Genomic DNA, 25825 nt, shown 5'->3' on the forward strand with positions numbered 1-25825 from the left:
GTGTTTCCTAGGAGGGACCTTCCACTATGAGTCTTTTGACTCCTTGGAAGCATTAATAATAATAATAATAACAACAACAAATGAGCATCTACCAAAAATGCATTCCAAATATACACTAGTTAAGAGAAAGCAAATGCTAAATAACATGGTCACCAAACCAGACATGGTACTCAAGGTAGTAGCAATACTTTTGCCTACTCTTTCTCTCTGTTTCTGGTGGTATCATCATGGCATATGCATATTATGTAATCCTTACACACCTTCATACCTGGAGAGGATCAGCCTTCAGTTGACTCATTGTGATTCAGTATTGCTAACTTCTGCTGAATGAAAGATATTTTCTTATGCAAACTATAGGTGTATTTTTTGTATTCAATACATATATAGAGTTATAATCGCCTAATTTTGTCAAAAGGCAAAGTTTAGTATTGTATAGTTTGACTTATACATTGATAATCCATAATGGTATTATTTAAAGAAATTAACAATATATACTATATGTTAATTATAAAAAAACTTTTAATTAATACTTCGAATATTACAGCAAAGATAAATTGTCATCTTCAGGGAACAAAGAACAAATTGATATGTGTATGCAGGCACTACATAGGATAAGTAACACTGAAGCAGAAACAACAAAGATAAGTCTAAAGTCCCAACTCACATGCATGCATCAGTTTTTTCTTTGAAGATGGTAATTTGATTTTGACGAAATACTAGAAGTATTTTTTTCTAATTAATATATAGTATATGTTGTTAATTTCCTTAAATAATACCATCATGAAATGTTCTGTCTTTTTTTTTTCTAGATAAAGTGGCAAAGCCTATAATGAATACTGATATGACTTATTATTATTATTTGGTAACTTCCATGGAGTCAACAGACTCATCATGGGAGGGCCACTCTACCTGCAGCATGTCTATCATAATGAGCTTTGAAGTTATTTACACTACATGCACTCACAATGCACTCAATATATATTCCAATGTATTCCACTCACCAACAACTCTCCATGTAAAAAATCTACTCCTCACACCCTTCTTCACCATATCTTTATACAATTTCCAGGGATGACCTCTCGTTCTTCCCATCTTAGCATCCACTCTTTTTATAATTGCTTCAATATTAATCTGATAGAATCCCTTAACTAACTTGAAGGTCTCTATAAGTCTAAAGTCCCAACCTATATGCATGCATCAGATTTTTCTTTGAAGATGGTAATTTGACTTTTGATTTAGATTTGTTGCAATTTCTGTAATCCACATACTCTCAAATTCTCTTCATAACTAACACTCCAGAGTCCTGATATCACTTCGGTTATTCATCTTTGGACCCTCTCTAGTGTTTCCACATCACAATGAAAACTAACATGTGCTGTAAGAACCTCATATCAGCAGTTAAATGATAGAGATATTTTTTCTTTTGTTACCCTGAGTGGAGAAATTATTTAAAGCTTGGGTTACCTGACAAAATAGGTAAAATGTTGCAATGTATAGGCTGATGGTATTGCATGTAAATGTTTGGGGGTGGGGGGGTAACAAACTGAGAGAGTGCCAGAAACTATGTGCAAAGAATGTGTTTCTAATCTGATTCTAATCAAAACTGATCAATTTCTAATCAGCTGTTAGAAAATAAAATAAAAAGCCTCCTGTTGCTGTGTTTCAATTCACTAGGCCATCAGAACAATGGAAAGCCTGATGTAATGCATTGATTAAAATTTCATGGCAGAAAAAGAGCAATGTTACTAGCTGTGAACCTTAACCTATAAGATGTAATGGACTAAGTAAGAGGGAGGTTACTCACTCTATGAACATTTATTAATGATTGATCAGTTTTGCGTTGAGATTATTTCAGGACATGGGTGTACAATTAAATTAGACTGGATAATGAATGGTGTCTTTGTAAGAGATCTCATATAAGAAACAAACATGAAAAATTAGATATCAACAATCAATATCCAGTCTAATTTAATTGTGCACCCATGTTCTGAAATAATCTCAACACAAAACTGACCAATCATCAACCTCTTGCTCACAGCTTCCTTTTGCAACTTCCAGGGATGGCCCCTTTTCATTACTCCTTCCCGCTGTTCCACCAAGTGAAAGAACTTCCTAGTGTCAACGCTGTAACTACTTCTCAACAGTTTAAAAGTCTCAATCATATCACCTCTGCTTCTTCTATTTAACAAACTCTGCAGTCGACACTCCCTCAGCCGATCCTCATAACTAACATTGTACAGTCCTGAAACCATCTTTGTTATCTGCATACGTACCCTTTCCACAGTTAATTTATCGGCTTCAAATCCTGGTGACCAAATTTGAGAACAATAGTCTAAGTGTGGTCTGATCAAGGTCTTAAAAAATGGAACAGTAACGCTTTTATCTCTGCATGTCATCATCCTTCTCAGCATTGCAGCAGTCCTCTGGGTTATCTTCACCACCTTTGCAATATGTTCCCTGAATTTTTTGCCATGAAATTTTATTCAGTGCCTTACATCAGACTTTTCATTGTTCTGATGGCCTAGTGAGTTGAAAAACACAGCACTTCTGTCTCAGGTTAACCAGGAAGTATTATTTCTTGCTTTATACATTTTTATCCTTTTTTTGTTTATTTTTATTTCATGTTTTTATTTATTGGTCTTTATAATTCAAATTATTCCTTCCTTTCATATTTTGTTTACTATTTCTATATTTCCCAGTTTATGGTTCTTCTTGGTCTTTTGTTGGTGCTATTTTTTAAAATCATTTTCAGACTATGTGCTGTACTGAAGTTCCAGCATACAGTCTGAAAGTACAGCATACAAATGGAGAATATATTTACCTTCAAACTGCTTATAAGCCATATTCTAATGATACATTCCTAAATTAATATTTCAAGGAACAGTATCAGCGTAGTGAACAGGAATTTTCAAAAAAAGTGGTACTCTTTTTGTTATAGGCTTTACAACTGACTTTAGAATCATTTTATCAAATGCTCTACTAAGCTGGGTCGAACAATATTTTCTTTGACATGATAAATAGGTAAGTAAAATAAAAAGTTGTAATGTAACATAACTACCATATTGTCATTAGAAAAAGGCAATTACGTGCAATTCTTCAGTATACTGCACACCATATAGCTCACAAACATATTGCTGGAAGTGTCTAATTATAGGCCTGTTTGTGTGTCATTAGTAGCTGTTAAGGTCTTGGAGAAATTAGTGAGGGACTATATACAGCATTGGGCAGATGAGGGTAATGTTATCTGTGAGAATCAACATGGATTTTTTAAGGGGCGTGCTTGCTTTAGTAATATGATTGCCTTTTATAATAAAGTGACAAGAGCAGTTGATGAGGGAAAGGCATATACTGCCATTTTTTTTTTTGGATTTTGCAAAGGTGTTTGACAGGGTGCCACATAATAAGCTGATATTTAAGTTGCAACACACAGGTTTAAATGTCGGGTTAGTCAGATGGATTCAAGATTGGCTGACTGATAGGTATCAGAGAGTTGTATATGGTGGGGAAATATCAAGGAAGTAGAAGGTTACAAGTGGGGTTTCACAGGGCTCAGTACTGGGACCTGTATTGTTCAACCTTTATATCAATGACATTGTCAATGAATTGCAAGGGGATATTCAGTTGTTTGCAGATGATGTGAAGCTGGGAAGGGTTATCAGTAATAGTGCAGATGTGGCAGCCCTGCAAGAGGATTTGAATAAACTAGACAGATGGGTAAATGAATAGGGGTGTCGGTTCAATGTAGCAAAATGTAGTCTTGAGTTTGGGATCCATCGATGAGAGGATGCATACTCGATTGGAGGAGGTAGGGGAGACAAGATCTGGGGGTGATGATTGATAGAAAACTGAAATTCAGGAAGCATATTGCAAAGGTGGTGAGGGTAACTCAGAGGATTGCTGCAATACTGAGAAAGACGCTGACCTGCAGAGATAAAAGAATTATCATTCCTTTTCACATGGTATATTCAGGTAATTGGATTGACCAAATTGAGTGACCAAAGCAGATGACATAGGTGAGCTATTTAATGATCACTTTAATAAAATTTTTCATCCTGGTACAGCAGGCTTATTCCTAGTGTTAGAAGTGAAGGAAGAGGATGTATTCTGAATACTGAGTATGCTAATTGTTAATAAGGAAAGTGGCCTAAATGGAATTTCATGTGTTTTACGAGAATGCACCTTAAACTGATTGTGCCATTAGCTTGGTTGTTCAGTGAAAGTCTTGCAATTGGACGGGTTCCTGGAGAGTGGAAGAAGGATAAGAGAGTATCAGTGCATAAGGGTAGCAGTAGAATGGAGGTATCAAACTAGATGCCTGTTTGTATTTCTTCTGTAGTTATCAAGATTTTGATGGAATTGGTAAGAACTCATATACAGAATTGGGCAGAGGAGGGTAATGTTATTTATGCAGGTCAGCATGGATTTGTTAAAGGGTGCTCTTGTTTGATTAATCTGGTTACATTTTACAATAGAGTAACAAGAGCAGTGGATGAGAATAAGACATACACTGTTTTTTTTAAAGGCATTTGACAGGGTGCCACAAGACAAGTTGATTTTTTAAAGTTGCAACATATAGGTTTGGATATCAGGTTAGTGGATGGGATTGGTGATTGGTTCTCTGGTAGATATTAGAGTTGTATATAGGGGAGCAGTATCAAGGAGTAGGAAGGTTACCAGCCGAATTTCACATGGTTCAGTACTGGGACCATTGCTGTTCAATCTTTATGTCAACGATATTGTCACAGAACTACAGGGAGATATTCAGTTGTTTGAAGATGATGTGAAGCATGGGAGAATTATTAGTGATAGTGCTGATGTTTGGGCTCTTCAAGAGGATTTGAATAGGCTGGAAAGGTGGGCATATGGATGGGGATGTCAATTTAATGCAACTAAGCGTAAGGTTTTAAATTTTGGGATCCATAGATGGAATACTTCTTACTTGGTGGGGTTATACTGGAAAAAGGTGGAGGAAACAAGAAATCTCGGGGCGATTGTGGATAGAGATTTGAAGTTTGAGGACATATTGCAAAGTTTGTGAAGATATCTCAGAGAATTGCTGCGATGTTGAGGAGGACATTAACTACAAGATATAAAAGTGTGGTGGTCCCATTGTATAAATGATCACACCACATCTGAATTTCTGTGCTCATTTGAAAAGAACTTTGTTACCTGTCTCTGCACCTTGGAGAGGGTATAGAGATGGAGAACAAAAATGATATTAGCACTGTACAATGTTGATTATGAGGATAGACTGAGGGCATGTAGACAGCAGAGTTTGTTGGATAGAAGACAAAGGGGGTATATTATTGAGACCTTTATCTGTTGCAGGGTTATTATTATTATTATTATTATTATTATTATTATTAATATCCAGGATGCCATCGTGGGAGGTCGTTCTTAGGAAACATAAAGTTTATCATACCACTCCTTGAACTCATTGACTGTTCTTGCACTAACCACTCTCTCAGGCAATGCATTCCACGGTTCAGCCACCCTCCATGCAAAGAAACCACTCCTCACCCTCTTGCTCACAGCTTCCTTTCGTAACTTCTAGGGATGGCCCCTTGTCATCGCTCCTTCCCACCATTCCACCAAGTGAAAGAACTCCCCCAATGTCTACCCTGTAACTGCCTCTCAACAGTTTAAAAGTCTCGATCATATTACCTCTCCTTCTTCTATCCACCAAACTCTGCAGTCCACATTAACACTGAGTAGATTTTTCATATGGTAGAATGAAGTCAAGGAGCAAGGACAAGGGACCATCCCTAGAAGTTGCAAAAGGGAGTGGCGAGTAAAATGGTAAGATGTACGTTTTTTGCATGGAGAGTGGTAAAAGCATGGAATGCATTGTCTGAGAGGGTGGGGAATGAGTGGATGAGCTCAAGGAGTGGTATGATAGATTTTGTGTTGACCTCACACAATGAATCTTGTGACTCCATGGAAGTGAGGAAAAAAGAATTCAATTGAAAGTGTGATATTATGTCCACTATTGGCTACAGGAGAATAGCTCCATCTGCATTAATAGATATCCAAATGAAATTACGATGAAATAATTTTGTTAATAAATTATTTTTAAATATAAACAAATTAATTAAAAATTAAGCAACACATGATTGGTGAGTATTAGTCAGTATATCTTCTCAAAATTGAGAGTTTTTTACAATCGTTTTTTGCTCAGGTTTGGGTTGTGAATGTGTGCTTCACAGCTTTCTTTGTACAGTCCTTTCTTTGTTCCAGAAGAAAACTTGTGTAATACTGGTTTTGTTCCACTGAATCCTGTGTTTTATAGATAATGTGTGATTTGATAAACCGGATCTGTTGGGTTCTTTAAGTGAAATGTAGTCCTGACATTCTTCAATTGTGCAGAATGGCTAGCCTGTCCATAATAATATAAGCCACAAGAACAGGGATTCTGTAAACTTCAGGATAAAAAAGAGGAGGAGATCTGTCCTTAGGAGAGATAAGGATGGTATTAAGTTTGTGAACTGGATGGATACAGACTTGTAAGTCAATCTTTTGAAGTTGTCTTGCTGTTTTTCTTGAAAATCCTTTAACATATATCATGCACTTTCAATTGAATTGTTGTTCTGTTTTTTATTTTCCTAGAATTGTATTTACAGTGGCTATGAAACTTAGATGAAAATTTTACAAATAAAGACATTTAAATTAACGTAAGTGATTCCGTTATTAATATGTTATTATGAATTCTTCCTCTTACATCTCCATTTTTAGAACAAAGATATTTTGAGTATAATAAAGCAACATTGGTACATAAAACTGAGAGAACAGTGAAAATTCAAATCCAACTAGTTATATTTATGTGCTGTAATAGTGCTTATTTTAAATGCAGCTGTGTGTGCGTGATTGCGTGCATGTGTGAGAGAGAGAGAGAAAGAGACCATACACACATCAGATTCACTGTTAAGAATTTAAGGGCATGTGAGGATATCATAATCATCGTCATCATCAAATTCCTGACATGTACCCTCAAGGGGGGGTATACAGGATACGATAGTACTACATGAAAAAGTTACATCCTTATTAACTTCCTATCTACAATTTTCCTCTAAATTATCTGTTATCTGTCAAGACTCCAACATTATCAGATCTTATATTTTTATCTTCTAAGGCACTTTTTACTGTATCGATTCACCTATATCTTGGTCTTCTTCTGGATCTTTTTCCTGCCAACCTGGCAGAGAACACTTGTTTTGCTAATCTTTCCTCTCCCATTCTGTTTAAGTGACCATATCACCTGAGATTAGCTCTACACATTCCTGAATGCTTAATAATGTCAAGTTCTTTCCTAATATCCTCGTTTTTAATATGATGTTGCCATTGATGCCATCTATTCATGCCCCTCAGGACTCTCATATCTGCGGTCTCTAGTCTTTGGTCAAGTGTTTTGCTTCTGACCCAGCTCTCAGATCCATAAGTTAAAATTGGTTTGAACACTGTCTTGTATACAGCTAATTTAGTGTTTTGACTCATTTCTGTCTTATTTCATATAAATTTATTCAGTTGACTTCCTACCATACCAGCTTTGTTGATTCTATTGTCTATTTCCATATTTAATTTACCGTCTTCACTAAAAATTGTCCGCTGACATCTGCAGCGCCCAACCCCTCGAGTTCCGGACTGGTAGGCCAGTTCTCCTTGAATTCTGATGACTCGAATTTTGAAAACTGGAAAGGGGGTTCATCTCGCCACCTACGGTGCCCCCCCCGAGTTCTGGACCGGTAGGCCGGTTCTCCTTGAATTCTGATGACTCGAATTTCGGAGACTTGAAAGGTAGGTTTCGCCCCCCCCCCCCCTCAACGGCAACTATGGCGCCCATTCTCCCGAGTTCCGGACTGGTAGGCTGGTTCTCCCCTGAGTTTCAAATAAGTTGGAAAAAATGTTACACAAAAAGCTTATCATTTTATATATATAGGGTAGATAATATATATAAAAAATCCTCTGGATAGTGTCACTTTATGCTGGACCTATCTAGACTTATTAGGTTTTATTAGCCAGATATAGCATTAATGTTCAAAGATTTATTTCTCAGAGGAATGGATTTTGTATTGATTTGACTGATGTGTTGAGAAATGGTCAGTACTTATTTGAATCACTTTCAGATTTTAGCTATTTATTATTATTATTATTTTATTTACATAATTGATACACAGTCAAAACAAGATATCATATAAACAAAAATTTGACTGGTGATACAGAACAATTCATATTCTACCCAAGAATCTAAGAATAATCCGTCAGGTACCATCGTAAAATATGGTCTGTTCCAAGTAATGCTGTTTTTTGTAGGACATATGGGGTCACTTCGTTGATGTTTAATTGCTGTAAATAGTTGGATAGCTTTTTTGAAGTTGCACCAAATGCACCGATAACAATTGGGATGACTTTGGTGTGTTTAAGCCACAGTCAACCAACTTCGATTGCCAGATCTTGATATTTAATAATTTTTTCCAGTTCTTTGTTGTTAATGTTGTTATCACAGGTACTGCAATATCAATAATCCAAACTTGTCGATGTTCAGTAATTGTGATGTCAGGGCTATTGTGTTTCAAATGCCAATCAGTTTGTATTCGAAAGTCCCAGAGAATTTTTGCTATTTCGTTTTCCAATACTGTCTCTATTTTATGCTGCCACCAGTTATCAGAAGTAGGAAAGTCATATTTTTTCATACATACCAATGAATTATTTTGGCCACTTGATCATGGCGGTATTTATAGTGAGTTTGAGCTATTTTGCTGCAGGCACTGATTAGATGGTCTACAGTCTCATCTTTCTGATTGCATTATCTGCATTTGCTGTTATTATTGATGTTCAACATTTTTGCTTTCATTGCATTAGTTTGTAATGCCTGTTCTTGAGCTGCTAGAATACATCCTTCTTTTCTTTTTTAATGTATCCATATTTTAGCCATTGCAACGTCTTGTTCACGTCGATTTTGTCCTCAGTATCTCAAAGAAATTGGCCATGCAAGGGTTTATTTTTCCAGCGCACATATCGGTTATTTCTGTTGCTTTTAGAAGGCCGTCTTTTGTAATTGCTTGAAGCATTGGCTCAGAGCTGTTGTCGATGTAACTTCTTAAACTAATTTCATCTTCTTCCACAGTCTGTGTCACTTGCAGCAGACCCCGTCCACTTATTCTCCTCGGCAGATACAGCCGGTCAACATCACTTTGTGGATGTAATGCATGATACATAGTCATTACTTTTCTAGTTTTGCAGTCCAGTTTGTCCAGGTCTTCGTTTGTCCAATCTATTATGCCAGCTGTGTATCTGATAACTGGTATAGCCCAAGAATTCATTGCTCTAATTGTGTTTAATCTTTAGTTTTGTTTTCAGAATATTTCTAACTCTTTTGGTGTATTCTGATACTGCCTGTTGTTTAACTTTCGAGTGGAGAATATCATTGGCTTCTAATATTCCTAGGTGTTTATAGTGTTCATCAGCTGAAATTGCTTTTATATATTTCTCTTGATCAAAATTAAAATTGCTAGTGTCGTTAATTTTTCCTCGTTTAATAGATAAAATTATGCATTTATCTAAACCAAATTTCATTTTGATGTGCTCACTGAAAATACGAACTATGTTCAACAAAGAGTCTATTTGCTGGGCCGAATTTCCATATAACTTGAAGTCATCTGTATATAACAGATGGGAAATTTTAATATTACATTTAGGAATTTCATATTCAAGTTTTGTTTTCTTTGGAATCATAGACAAAGGTATCAAAGAAATGTTGAAGATCAATGGTGACAAGGAATCACCTTGGAAAATTCCACATTTAATGCTGATATCTCCGAATTGTTCATTATTCACTATTAAAGTTGTTTTCCATGATTTCATAGCAGCAGCCAGAAACGAACATATGTTTTTGCTAATTCCAAATATTTGTAGTGATTTTAGGATCCAGGAGTGTGGGAGGGAATTGAATGCTTTCTTGTAGTCTATCCATGCCATGTTTAAGTTAGTTTTTCGTCGTTTTGAATTTTTGAGTATTAATAAGGATCTGGTCTTTTGATCCTCTAGATTTTTGAAAATTGCCTTTTTGTACAATCGGATAAATCTGATTATCTAATAAGTAGTGGTATATGGAATTTGCTATGATTGCAGTAAACAGCTTAAGCATAGTTCTAATTGGCCGGTTGACCTAGTGGATAGCGTATCCACTCCACCCAAAAGGCTGCAGTTCGTATCCCACCATGGGCGTGGATGTTTGTGATTGTCTGTGAAAATAGTGGTGGTCGGTGGCGGGAGATGCCGTTGGTGTAGATGATGATGAAGATAGTTGCGGCTAGTGGAGTGGTGAAGACAGAGAGTTGTAGAGTAGGTGCCCTCCCTCGATGAGTCTTTGGACTCCCTGGAGGTGTTATGTAATAATAATAATAATAATAGTTGGTAGGCATTTTATTGGATGATAGTTACTTGAGTCTACACCCTTATCCTTATCTTTCATGAAGAGAAAAGTGCGCCCAGATATCATCCAGTCTTCAACTGAGCCTGACTGCATCAAATAATTAAATTGTTCTGCCATTCGATCATGTAAACTGGTTAGATGTTTTAACCAAAATCCATGTAGTTCGTCTTTGCCAGGTGTATTCCAGTTTTTTAATTTTCTTGCTTGTGCACTGACCATTTCTTTAGTGATAATGACATTTTGCATTTGTTTTTGTTTCATTTATGATTCTATTTCCTTAATCCATGAGGCATCTTTGTTGTGTTCAATAGGATTATCCCAGCATTGGTATTTCTCTGGAAAGACTGAAAAAACTGATGTTGGGTTCTGTGGAAATTGCATATTTTATACATATTGGTTTATTCTTGCTTCATATCTTTTAATTTTCTGTGCAGTCGCTATAATTCTATGTTTTAGCTCTTCAATAACTTCAGCAATTGTTTTATTGGCTAAATTTTATGTGTTAATCAGTTTGTTTTTGATGTTATTATTTTTCAGCCGTCCTTCTTTAAAATTTTTTAAGCAGCTCAGATCAGCTTGAAATTTGTTGACTTTTCGTTCCAACCGGATTTTCCATGGTGCAGATTGTTTCATCCTTGGCTTTTGCTCTTGCTGTTTGCAACCAAGCTTCACTGTAATGATACAGGCTGTACTGTATAGGAGCGGATTTGTTTCCTTTATACTGTTGGTTGTGATGGTTTTAATTACAGCATTTGCATCTAAGAAGAGCTGTTTTAGCTTAGATTTCTGTAAAACTTTTAATGGTGTAGTGTTATACGGTCATTTATGGAGTTCATATGTTCCAATATCCCTGACTTCATTTTACACTGCACTTCTGTCAAAACATTCTGAGGTATATCTTCAGCTTGATGTTTACTGAGTTGAATTCCAAAGTTTGATATATCTACCTCCTGATGATTTGCTGTTACTGGAGTTGTTGGTTTATTACATAACTCTTGCAGCTCAAGTTCAGTAAATATTTTGTTACAGAAAATGAAATTCTTTTGGTCCATAAGTCTTTGTTCTGTTATTGCAAATTCTGGGAATATTTGTTTCTAAATTAAATGCATACGCTTTCTGAAACCTCGTTTTTCTGGTGTTGATCTGTAAAAACATTTCATAACTTCTCTGTTTTCTTCTACAGTCCATTTTTTATGTTTGGTTTCTTCCAGTTGCTTTTCAGCTTCCTGCCCTGATTGCCCAGCAAGGAGAGCTGGGTCCTATAGTCCACTTGTTGCCTGATACCCAGGATCACCAACATCTGATGCAGTCCTTGATGACCCGGGCGTTGACTGATCCGGTATGGATCTCTTCTTCCTTTTCACCATTAAGATGGGGGATGGAACGCTGTTAGTCTGGCTCCTCAGTTGAGACCTGTCTGACAAGAGTGGCCCTTCTGGCAGCTATGCCACCGCCAGAAAAGCTCTCAACATCACTGAAGCATGCAAGCCCCACTGCCATGACAAGGCCATGATCCTTCGGGGGGGGGGTATTATTATTATTTGACACCTCCAGGGAGTCCAAAGACTCATCGTGGGAGAGTGTGCCAACAGCATCGAATGATTGAACTCCTTCCAACTACTAACCACACTCAAACTTGCTTAACTTTTTGTGTGAGCCATTAGTAGCAGAGGCTCTACCAATTGACCAACAAGGGCATTGTTAACATTTCTCATCTAATGGACATCTTTAACATTTCTCATTAAAGAAGTGCTTCAGAGGAACATGAGTTGTAAGCTCTTGTTAACAGAGACTTGATTATTCCATTGTTTTGAGATGGATGATGTACAGAGAATTTATCATACTTATACTTAATTCAAACATGAATGAAGTAAGAAGTTATAAAGGAATGGGATTTGATATACATATGGTAGTGACAAAGGCACCAGCTTATTTTTAATAGAAGTCAATAGCTGACAGGCTGGTTGCAGATGGTAATAAGTGAAATTTCCTGAGAATCCTTGCAACATATACAAAGGCATCTCTCATGTATGGAATAAGAATCCTCTGGATTCCATCCTGAGTTTGCTAATGTGGAGAGAAATGGTTAGTAATTCTTTGAGTCACTTTCAGATTGTAGCTATTTCAGGATTTTGTTTTGTTAGTAGTTAAGACTGCCTATTAAAGAAATGCTTCAGAGGAACATGGGTTGTGAGTTATTGTTAACAAACTTCTTTATTCCATATTTTTGAGATGCATAATGGCAGAGTACTGATGCATCTGGAGAAAGTGAGATTCCAGTAAACAAAATTAGAAAAAGAACCATTAATTTCATATTGAAGCCAAACAGCTAGAAAGGATTATATCCCTTATGATTTCTTTTCAAGGGATTCCTGGGATGAACAAGATTTACCTGCATGTTTCTAAATGACAAAAATGTTAAACATACCAGGACATAAGGATAGAAAACAAAACAATTATATTTCTGAATGCTTCAAAAAATAATTTACCAGAATAGAGGATGATATTGACTGCTTGTTGTTGTTGTTCGTTCAACATATTTATAATGTTTATTTCAGGTGATATATCTTTAGTTAACTACAAATTTGAACAGCTTTCCTCTGTTGCTTATAAAATGTACTTAACAATGGCAAATGTTTTCCCATGGAATGCATTGAAATGGAGAAACTGTATGCTACTACTACTCCTCCTTTGCTTGCAGTCCGTTTATAAGCTGAGCCTGTCTCAGGATAGCCATCCATCCTTCACAATTCTGTGCCTTGTTCCTCCTGTTCTTTACCCTCATGTTTTTAAATCATCCTCCACATTGTCAAGCCATCTCCTTTTGAGTCATCCTCTGGTTCTAGATCTACCTGGTCCAGACATGAAGACCTTTTTTACGACTTTGTCATCCCTCATTCACTGAACATGTCCTAGCTACCTCAGTTTTCTCACCTTTATTTCAATAATAATATCCACTTCATTAAATTTCTCCATTATTTCTTTGTTGTTCCTCACTCTCCAAAGTCCATTCTCGTTAAATGGGCAAAAGATCTTTCTTAATACCTTTCGTTCCCATATTTGTAATCGGTTTTGATCTCTCTGGATCATTGTCCATGTTTCGCAGCTATACAAAAGTATGGGTTTAAGGATTACTTTATATAGTTGGATTTTACTTTTTATCAAAATCAGAATAGATTTTAATAATGGTAGAGTATTGTAATAAGTTCTATTTGTTGCAGCTATTTTATAAGTGATTTCAACTGACCCATCATTACTTTCTGTTATTACTGTTAATGTAAATATGTAAACTGCTGTACTCGTGAAACTTTGGATGTTTCCAAATTTTTGTTTCTTTCTGGCAACAAGTATTTTGTTTTAGTTTTGTTTGTTTGTAGTCCCATTTTCTTTGCCTCCTTCCTCATTTGTCTATAACCTTCTCTGAGGCTTCTCTTAGTCCTTCCAATACAGTCTACATCATCTGCAAAAGCCAAAAGCTGTAGACTTCTATTCATAATAGTTCCACCTCTGTTTACGATTACATTTCATATTACCCTTTCAAGGCATAGGTTGAAAAGCATTGTTGAAAATTGATCTCCTTGTCGTAATCCTTTGGTAATCCTGAACTCTGATGTGAGTTCACCCTGTATTTGCACTCTACACTTGATATTTCATTTTAACTAATCTTATCAGTTTGGGTGGAATTTGGAATCCCTTCATGACTGTGAATAGCTTATCTCTATTAATGTTATCATAAGCTTGTTTCAAGTCCACAAACAAATGGTGTCAATTAATATTAAACTCATAGCATTTCGCCATTATGGTTCGTACTGTAAACATCTGGTCTATTGTTGATCTATCATATCTAAAACCACATTGATAGTCACCCAACGTTTCTTCTATGAAAGGCTGCAATCTAGCTGCCAGTACCCCAGTAATTTGTAAATCACTACTAACTGATATTCTTCTATAATTTTGGCACAGAGACGTGTCATTTTTCTTATGGATAGGGAAGATAATAGCAGTATCCCATTCAGTAGACACAGACTCAGTTTCCCCATAGCCTAAGTTACTTACCTAACCTAAAGTCATACGTATATATCAAGAAACAGAACTAGGCCATAGGAAAATGAAAGGGAGAACATAACTCCCTTTCATTTTCAATTACTTTTCAATTACTATATAGTACAGAAAAATGACAAAAATGAAACTGTAATAAAAAAACAAACATAAAAAAGAGAGCAATCCCCAAAATAACAAATGAAACTGTACATTCTGTACAGGTGTTGACAAAAAACCAAAAATGAAAACATTTCTTTACCTTTTATCCTGTGGTTGGCTAGCACTGGAAGGGGCATTGCAAGGAAAGAGACTGGCTTAATGGAAGGAGAGTCAGAACAGACTGCAGAAGGTGCAGGAGATACTGCAGGTACAACTGAAGAAGATGGAGAGGCTGGAAGAGGAACTGAAGAGACAGTTGAGGTACCAGAACCTGCTGGTACCTCAACTACCTTCGTGAAAAAACGTTCCAGGCTAGTCTGGAATGATACCATCTTCTTCTCCTCGTATATCTCCCTCTTCTCCTCGGGAATCTCACTAGCTGCTTTATCATCACCACTAGCAGTTTCACCTTGCACCTTAAGGTTATGTAAATTGCCCTGAGCCTTAAACTGCATAAACCAACCTTTACTAGCATTAAACTCTTCATCTGCACTTGTTTTCCCCCTTTCACTTTTCAATGCCTCGAACAATCTTTTCGCCTTTTCTTCAATTAACATGAGGCTAATTGGGATATGGCATTGATGCTGGTCTTCCAGCCAAAGAACAAGAAGCCCTTCCATCTCAATCATGAGCCTACTATGTTTTTTCATAATCACAGTCGATTTCATGGGCGCCAATCCTTTCACGTGTTCAAGGATGCGCGCGTTGAACTTAAGTTGTACCACAGTCGGGACTATTATCAAGGAACTTTATCCTTGATAATAGTCCCGACTGTGGTACAACTTAAGTTCAACGCACAGCCGATGTTCGTTGGCATTTCTCCCTTTTTTGTCCTTTTAATAATGTCTAATGTAATGGCTTTCCTTTTCTTCGACACACTGCCATCGGAAGAGTCTGCCTTACGTTTGGGAGCCATATTGAAGGGTAAAAGTCACAAAAAAAAAACACAAAAGTGAGAGAGCGAATGTAAACAAAGCACGCGATACCCGAAAAGTGTATGCTGAGACCCAAGCGATGCCACCTCTCCCAAACAAACGGCACGTAACGGCATATTCTTCCACCGTGCTCAGAAACAAGTTCGCCCGCGACGTTTGAATTTTACATTGCGCTGCTTCAAGTCGAAATTTATTTTTAAAATTATTTATGGGATTACCGTCGTAAAGTCGAAATGACGCATGTCAAGGACGATGTAGGTCGAGGACCCCCTGTATTCATTCTCATTTGCTTGTGTTTTCCATTCTGTCTTCAACACATTTTCTACATTCCAAATCATCCCATTCATTTCATTTATCATTGTTTCTAAATCCCAAAACTTCTTCAGCCACTTTGGTAATTTTATTCTTGATCCTTTCTCATTTTTTATCTATAGTCATATCACCAGCATATTCATTCTCTTCATTTATTTCTTCTCTCAATATTTCAACATATTTTTGTCTTATTTTTCCATCTTTTAATTTTTGGACTTCATATCTTGGTGTTCTCCTTCCTCTATCCACCTTATTAATTTTTATTCTTTGTTTATATTTAATTCTTAACAAATAATGATTCGTATCACAATCCCCTCCTTAAAACTTCTTACATCAACGATGTCTGTTGCATGCTGTCTATCAATCATCACATGATCTACCTGATGTTCTGTTATTCCATCTGCCAATCTCCAGGTAACTTTATGCACTTTTTTATGTGGAAAACAAGTTGTACATATGGTAATATTTTTGCCACTTGTAAAATCAATTAGTCTTGTGCCATTTCCATTATTTTCTTCATGTGCACTATATCTTCCAGTTGTTGGTCAGAAGGTTTCTTCCTTTCCTATTTTGGCATTCATATCTCCTGGAACCATTTTAACATCATGAAATATTGAACATCTTAAACTTTATTCTCAGTACACAAAGTCATTCATTAACCAGTCTAAAATCAAGAACCAAGTGTTTCCATTTTTCATCAACCAAGAATAGAGTACCAAAGGCTTTTTGATCTCCTTCACTGTATAAAATAGTATGTGTTCTGGTATCAAATATGCCACTTCCTTTCCATCGCACCTCCTGCAATGCTGTTATCCTCACTCTGTATCTCTGTAGTTCCTCACACACTCTCTTCACTGCTCTTGGTCTGTTCAGGCTCAAGACATTCCAGCTTCCAAATCATTATTCGTAATCCTTTTTCCATTGTCCAGGTCATTCCATGAAGTCCATCCGGGTAATTTTCCTTTTGACTTTTGTAACAAGTTGAGTTTTTGCAGGACAGGGTTGTTAGCCCTGTGCCCAACCTTATAAGAAGGAACCTGGCTATACCCCCCCCAGGACTGGGGGGGGTATAGCCAGGCGTTGCAATGCATGTTGTAAAATGTACAACAATGCATGTTGTAAAAGGCGACATTTTAGTCACCTTTTACAACATGCATTGTAACTTTGATTACAACATTGTAACATTGTGACTATTCTTTAACCTGGTCATCACACAGGGTAGAAACTGTATAAGAAAACTAATAATACGTCTACCAACCTCTTGTGGATGAGTTCCCCATAAATAAATGTATTATAATAACAATAATAATATATTAAAATTAGTTATGTTTAATATTGTCTAATTTTATTAGTTGAATTTTTTAAAATTAAAATTCAGTTGTATTGCACCATTTAATGAGAAATTATTAGTACATGAAATTTTCAACCTGTCTCTATATTTATATATATATTGTACATATTTCAGAACCACATTTTGTGGGATCTTATGACATTGGAGACTATGTCTATTTCTTTTTTCGTGAAAGTGCTGTAGAATATATAAACTGTGGAAAAAATATATATTCCAGGGTAGCAAGAGTGTGCAAGGTAAATATTAATTATTTAACAGTATTTTCACTGAAATGAGTTAATTATATTGCTGAATTTCTTCCTCAGTAGTTTATTAACATTTCTAGGATAAAAAATATGCATAATAGTTTCATAATTCATATTAGAATAATTTGAGCTAAAAAATTTCTTGAAGTTAGAATCCTTAATAATATATACTCAGAGTTTAATTAGAATTGCAGAATTCAGTTTGTAGGTATGCAGTTGAAGATTTAATTGGAAACGAAGAGATGTTTTTCCTTTTGTGTCTATCACATATCTGAATTGATGTTCTTTATGTATATATATATACACACACAAGGGGTTTCCAAAAAGTAAGGTAACACTTTTTTTTTTTCTTGATGATGTTTAATAATGGGAAGTTGAAATTATACACCAAGAATAAGTAAACATGCACTACTTCCCCACAAAGTCTTCAAATTTATTGATGTACTTGTCCCAACAAAGATCAGTTTATCAATACCAGTATTGAAGAAGTCCATGCCCCCACCCAGAAACCAACATTGAACTGCCTAATGAACTTCCTCATACATAGTGAAATGCCTTCCAGAAAGGTGTTTCTTGAGTGGGCCAAACAAATGAAAGTCTTGAAGCTGCTAAGTCTGGGCTGTACAGATGATGTGGCAAAGTTTCCCAGTGATTACAGCACAACCACCTCCAAGTGGTGTGCGCAGTCTATATGGAGTAACGTTGTCATGCACCAGAATCACTCCACTGGTCAGGCATCTTGATTATTTGCATCGAATGTTGGCTTTCAGTTTGTCTAATGTTGCATCCTAAAACTCTGCATTGATTGTTCGTCCCTTTTGGCAAGAAATCCACCAACAGAATGCCTTGGTAATCCCAAAACACTGTGGCCGTGACTTTTCGACAATGGGAACAGTTTTGAATTTTTTGCACACAGGAGATTGTAAATGTTTCCAGGTCATGGATGTTGGCTTTCCAAGGTAAAGCGATGAGCCCACATTTCGTCTCTTGTGATTAGATGAGCAAGAAAATCTTCGCCTTTGTCACTGTATCACATCCTCCAGACATATCCCCCATGCATGTTGCCTTGTGCTCCTCTGACAATTGTTGGGGCACCCAGCAAGGGCACACCTTTTGAAAGCCAAGGACATTGTGAACAATTTCGTAAACAGTGGATTTGCTCAAGTTCACCACTTGTGCAATTTATGCAGTTTCACTCACTGGTCTTCAAGAACAATGTCCTTAATTTGTGAAATACCTTCTGTCTTGCTCGACGAAGGTATGCCCACCTGATGTCAATCTTCAATGTCACCCCAGCCTGCTTTAAATTCATTGCACCAAAATCTACCTGCTTCTTTAACATCACCTTTTCACCATAACGGCAATCAGTTCACAGTGAATGTCACTTAGCAAAGCCCCTTTTACTTGCAAAAAATGAATAACTTCACAGACACCTGTTTTGGACCACACTTGCACAGTAGCTGCCATTTTGCAAATGGAATTAGCTGTGAGACAAAAGTAGCACCACACAGTAATGGCAGTCTTTTTTTAACATTATTAATGGGTCACCATGCTTTATCTCATTCCCTTTCACTAATTCAATAAATTAGTGAAATGGAATCAATTTCACAGACTTCCTAATACAATCCCTCATATGTGTGTGTGTATTAGGAAGCTTAAATACTGAAAGTTAAGTAGTTTACAAGAAGTGCATGACTTTTTCCATATTTTGGGAGACTTCTACAGTCTCACAAAAAAATAATTATAGCCATAACCCCATGGTCATTGAGCTCAAATAATTGCTAAATTGTTCCTAGAAACTTGTTTTTCATCCCTCAAAACAGGCTGTAACTGACTATAAGAATGCACATTAATGCATCTAACAGACATAACTACACTGGCCTCAGTGTGAGAAAGTGAAACAATGTATAAAAGTAGCTAAATAACCATGTAAAAAGCCATGGAAAAACTTTATAAAGAATATTATTATTATTATTAGAAGAGACCTCCAGGAAGTCAGGGGCTCATCAATGGAGGCCACAAATCACTCATACCACCTGTGTGAGTGATTTAATGAATTCAAGAGATACCTTCTCTTGAATTCATTCAGACTATCAGCACTCACCACATCTAAAGACAAGCTGTTTCAAACATGCACTTCTCTGAAAGGAAAAAGCCTAGCTCTCACCCATTTGTTGACTATATTCATACTCAACTTCCAGGATGTTCCCCCATCCTCCATAAAATGAAAAAAATCCATCTACTAGTATGTATGGTCCTTTTAAAATTTTGTAGGCCTCTATCATATATCCTACTTTCTTCTTCTCATAATCTGCATTCCACAGTCCCAATATCATCTTTAACACTCTCTTCTCTGTATCTGCACCTTCAAAACCATGAGACCATATCTCTGCACAGTAGTCCAGATGATGCCATATCAAAACCGTGTAATGAGACAAAATAGCTTCTAAGGAAGCAATTTTGTTTCATTACAAAATTGAACATTGATGAACCAGGATGAGCATCATCTTTACATGCCAATGTTCATCCTGGTCATCATCTTCTAGCATTATTCCATTAATATATTATTGTTATTACATGATGCCTCCAGGGTGGCCAAGAACTTATTGTGGAGGGCACACTGCTCCACTACATTCAACTCACCGTCTTCCCTACTTAATCCTCCAGCTATAACACTATCACCATCAGTGGCGCACTCAGGATTTAATCACTTTTTTTTGGGGGGGGGGGAAGTTGAGTAGACGATTTGAGAATACACACCATGCATCTCATATGACCTATGACTGAGCATCTGCAATGATCACTAATTCATAAGTAGTATAGAAATAGAAGACACGATGCAACATAAATAAAAAAATGTATTTTAATTAGGAAAAGATTTTTGGAAAATTTTCTAGTGTTTTTTCCTTTTTCTTTTGGAGGGGCCTGGGCCCCTTGTCCCCCTCCCTGGGTGCGCCACTGATCACCATCAACACAAAATGCCACCCATAACCAGCACAAATAGTATTTTTGGAAGCTGTATATTGTGTGTTCTCAATGGCTGATTTGCCTGTATGTGGGATGAAAAACCAGAATTTCCAAGAGAAAAACCCTGCTACCTCCATATGAGATCAGCTAACTCACCTTCAATTGAAAAAGCTCATATAGATAGAACAAAATTTTTTTGAGACCTGGGTTCAGTTCTCTTTGTCATGATGAGAATCCTCTATGACACGTGTATCTTTTTAAAAGAAAAGATTCCAGGAAGAGAGCACTCTGGAATAATATAGACTGTTTAAAAGTCAAAAAAATCCTTTCCCCTAAACTCATCTCACCTGACCTGATTGATTCTGTACGCAACAGGACACTTAATAGTGGCTTGACTCATTAGCATTGCAAAAATCACCAAGGAGTGCCTCTGAGAGCTAGACCAAGTAAAGTATCAATATGCCATTGGATATCTCATTACACCAAAATGCACAACTTGACATTTAATAACATTAAACTGACAGCCCTTTTCACATGTCTACAATTCCAGCTTATTCTAATCATTCTGCAAATACTACATGTCAGTCTCATTCCTGATTACACACCTATACTTTGCTTCATCAGCAAATATCTGTATTTTTCTTGTGAAATCCTTCCTGGTGTCATTAATGTAAAGATTGAATAACAGTGGACCAAGGACTGATCCCTATGGTAGACTACTGGTCACCTTAAATCTTGCAGACTCACATCCCCCCATACTCCACTTTTTGATATCTGCCAGACAGCCATCCTTTTTTATCCAACATTATAGTTCATAATCCAATCCCATATCCTGCAACTTATGCAACAGCCTTCATGCTGTATCTCAAAAGCTTTATCACAGTCCAGAAGTATCACATATTCATTTCCCCTGTCTAACTCTACCATAGCATTATTATCAAATGTGAGCAAGTTACTCAAACATGAACTTCCCCTGCTGTTCATTGCAAGGTATAGATTCACTGTCAAGCATGAGACGATCTCTTACCAGCCTTTTCAGAATCTTCACCACCACTCCAGAAATACTAATAGGTTGATAGTTAGACATATAAGTCTTTGTACTATCAGTGTACAATGAGATCATCATACATTCTTTCTGCTCCTGTAGAATCTTACATGTTCTGAGACCCAATTTATACATCCTAGTCAGAGTTCATCACAACCAGTTCATCTGAACACTCTTTTAGCATCCTTGCTGATATTCCATCAGTCCCTGCTGTTGAATTCTTATTCATTTTATACAACATCTGTAGCTCATCCTCATACACCTTGAGTTCCTTCATCCTTTGTAGAAGACACCAGGTTGAGATGTTAGCAAAGTGAGTGCCAGTTAGTTGAACAATCTCTACTCCATCTGCTACCCACATATTGTCTACATTCAGGAGAGTTAATCTTTCACGTTCATTCTTTCTTTTACTTGCAACATAATGATAGAATTCTTCTGAGTTTTTCTTTAGTTTGTATTGCCAGTTTTATTTCATACTCACACTTAGCTTTCTGTACAATTGTTGTAATTCTTCTGACTTGGACCTTATCATTTTCATATCTAACATCACCTTAGGAATATACTATTCCTTCTACATCATCTTTTTCTTAAATATCTCTCACTTAATAAGACTACACATCTATTTCACTTCTCCCATATTTACAAGGTGCATCCAGAAAGTAAGATCTGTTGATGTGGCTGATGGCCATTTTACTTTCATTCTGTTATTATTTGTTGTCTTCTAAAAATAATTTATAATGAGTGCTGTGATAAAATATCCTGCCAGTTGCGAGGTTCATTGTGTGATGCGGTTTTATTAGTGAAAAATAATAGTGCTGCAGAAATTCACCAACAACGGTGTAAGGTTTATGGACCTAACATAATGAGTGACAGTAAGGTTAGGCAATGGTATATTTGTTTGAAGAAGGGTGCAACAGTGTTCATGAAGAGCGCAGTGACTGGCCAAGTGTAGTGACATGATTTGGTGGAAACGACACCATTGCCCGACCTTACTGTCACTCATTAGTTAGGCCCATAAACCTTACATGGTTGTTAGTGAATTTCTGCAGCACTATTATTTTTTTACCAATAAAAATTGCATCACATCATGAACCTCACAACTGACGGGATGGGATTTTTTATCACAGCACTCAGTATAAATTATTCGTAGATGACAACAAACAATAACGGAATTAAAGTAAAATGGTCACCAGCTATTCGCGACCCCTTGTATCTTTCAAATCCCAGAGAAATATTCCACTATTGCATCATTTAAGTGTTTTTAAATAAATCCTAAGCACTGTTGATATCTTCCCATCTAGCAACTGATACAGTGGAACAGGACCTAGTATATGCCTTGGTTTGTCATAATTTCCTGCTGAATGGAACATACATATACTTAGCCATATCCCAGGTCAGTACAATATGATCACTGTCACCAACTGAAGACAGAAATTCCCTCTGACACTATAACTGGGTTTAAAACTCTTTGACCTTGAATTCCTTCTGTCTTTCTTTTGTATGGGACTACCAGGCTTAACAGATATTTTGCTAAGCTTGAGGTTAGAAAATCTCTCCCATCTACAATAGGACATAATGGAATATCTGGTTTATGGATTTTTGATGCTTTATAAATTCTTGGGACTAAAAGGTGTTTTGGTGTTAGAGATGTCTTCAGTTCTTCTAGCATATTATATAACTTTTTAATTACATCATTGGTTTTATTATGTATATACCATGTAAGATCCCAATCTAGGCTGCATTGGTATTGGAATCTTGTAGTGAGTTGTTCATTTTTGTTGTGTTCATCCATATTCATCACCACTGTTGCATTTCCTTTATCTGCTTTGACTATCATGATATTTTTGTTTTTTACAATTCTTTGAGAGCCCTTAATTCTGATTTGAGGATATTTCTCAGTGCTAATTTAGTTCTGAGTAACATTGCTGAAGTTTGAATTTAGCAGAATCTCTTGGAAGATGATATAAATCACTTCTATATGCCTGCTATGATGTTCACTTTTGGGATATTCTCTGGAGATAAGGCAAAGTTAAAACCTAAGAAAACCTTTTAGCTAAAGATAAAGCTTGAGAAAACAGATTAATTACGACTTTCGAATACTCCAGATTTTTTATGTATTTACTTTTTCTGCTGTAGCCAACTGAATATTTTCTGTTTAAATTGCATTTCTTACTATTGAAAAAAGATTAGGCTTCATTGGATATAAGTGGGTCTACAATGTCCCATAATTCTGCTTGTAGCAGTGTTGCTAATTCCATGTGCACAGAGAGCATATCCTGATCAGTTTTTGAAAGTTCAAATCTAGTGGCTGCAATACTTTTAAAATTATCATTTCTGTTCTCCTATAGATTTTTCTCTGTCTAAATGGAATTTGATTTAGCACTTACCATGGGTTCCCTCCATCTGTGTTGCCAGTCCTAGCAAATCTCTTTATGGAAAATTTCTCAAAGAATGCTATTGAAAAATATCATAAACCAGTAGTTGATGACATTTTCATTATTTGGTCAGGAAGAACTTATTTGATCAAGAAGACTTAAAGCAGTTTAAAGATTATCTGAACAGTTTGCACCTAAACATAAAATGCATTCTTAAACTGGAAGATCACAGAAAATTACTGTTCCTTCACATCCTTCTCAAAATATCTGAAGAAGAAAAAAGATTTAATCCTGCACCAAGGTTGGTTTGCATTGATCAAAATCTGACAACTGCAGAACTGGGATATGACACACTTTATGCCACAGAACATGACCACAACAACTAGCATTGTTTGAATTGCTTGCACATTAGTTTTTAAAAAATCTGTTATGTGTAATTAATTTTTTCTAGACTTTTTAAGCAAATCTTGTACTCCTGATGATGCAATTCCAACGGCTTACAAAACTTGCCAGGTTGTATTGTTTATTTTAATAAAATATATTTCTGTCTAGAAATATGTGGTCTCAATGCCAGAAATTAACTCATTATGTTAATCAGTTCTACCATTAAAGAAATTCTAAAATTCATGGGCCATGTAAACTGGCACTATTGAGTTTACTTTATGCAGGGGAATTCTCATGCATAGGTCATTATTAAATGCCTCACAAGTGAGAAGTTGGACAGGACCTACTCATTTAACAGAACTTGCAATACATAAACATCTCAGTTGTTTGCAATACATAAAATCTTCTATCTCTGGCACCTTAAACATAGATCTTCTAATCTTTCATCAGTGGGAAGCACAATTCTGTCTTCTTTCCCACACACACACACACACACACACACACACACACACACACACACACACACACATGCACGCGCGCACACACACACACACTTTACTTTTGATTGTACCCAGATTATTAGACTAACTTAGATATCTTTTCTTGGACTGATATTCTCTATGTTTTTAGTGAATGAACAAATCACATTAGTAGATTTTCTGCCTCTAAAAATCTTGGCATTGTTTTCTGCTCAAGAAACTTCTTTCCATTTATGAACTTTGTACAAATTCCAAATTACAGGCCACTTCTGTGGGAGATTTTCCCCTGAAGTGGCATCCATCATTCTTTCCCTTTCCACTAAGGCCTGTTAAAATACAAGCAGTGGCTTTCCAACATCTGTCATAGTGGTTTTAGTTGGAAACCACTAGAACATGCTTTATCTTTTATTCTCTCTGACTTTGTTATCTACTGGAGCCTTAAGCAGTGTTTTCCCATCATTTACAGCTTCTAGCTATTCTTTTTGAATACCATGCTACTTCTCATTATCATCCCAGTCAAAAAGATGTAACCATTAAGACCTTTTTACATCATGCTCATAATATATGTCCCACTGAAGACCTTCTACAACAAGAATTGAATTATATCAAATCTGCATTTATGAAAAATGGTTTTAATGCATCCTTTAACAAGAAAGCTTTTCACAACTTTAAGCTACCAGTCTCTAGATCTCCTGAAGATATCTCTTGGATTCCACTTTCATATATTAAATGAATTTCTGAATGTATTTGCTAAAGTTCTAAGGCTTCTTAATATTGCAGTGTCCTTTCAGAAGGATGTTTACCTTCCTTTACTCACTTAAAGACAAACTTTCTCCATTCAGTTTCCCAGGTGTCTATCTTGGATTAGAGAAAGATGTTGGAAGTTTTTTCCACTTGGTTAGACTATAAATTATATATTTAGTTTAATCCTTTATCCAAGTATAAGCAAATAAAGTTTGCGCCTGAAGTATCTTCAGGACTGGGACAACTCGTGACAATGGTGGACTGACTTCACAACACTTGTCTTAGTATCCCATAATGCAAAGCACATGTCCGCAAGGAGATGTGTGGACATGTATAATGCTATGCATTATGGGAAGGGT

At 36.3% G+C, this 25825-nt stretch overlaps 1 protein-coding gene across 1 annotated transcript in view; it reads left to right on the plus strand.

Moving 5' to 3' along the window:
* LOC150098250 (semaphorin-2A-like) overlaps nucleotides 1-25825 on the plus strand; it is a 667728-nt gene that overhangs the window by 442987 nt on the left and 198916 nt on the right. Inside the window, exon 7 of the mRNA XM_090406288.1 lies at nucleotides 17342-17463. Within this exon, the coding sequence (XP_090262414.1) occupies nucleotides 17342-17463 (122 nt within the window). The remainder of the gene's footprint in view (nucleotides 1-17341; nucleotides 17464-25825) is intronic.

The sequence above is a fragment of the Typopeltis vanoorti genome, chromosome 16, assembly GCF_054136105.1.
Source record: "Typopeltis vanoorti isolate ZY-2024b chromosome 16, IOZ_Tvanoo_1.0, whole genome shotgun sequence".
Classification (NCBI taxonomy): Eukaryota; Metazoa; Arthropoda; class Arachnida; order Uropygi; family Thelyphonidae; genus Typopeltis; species Typopeltis vanoorti.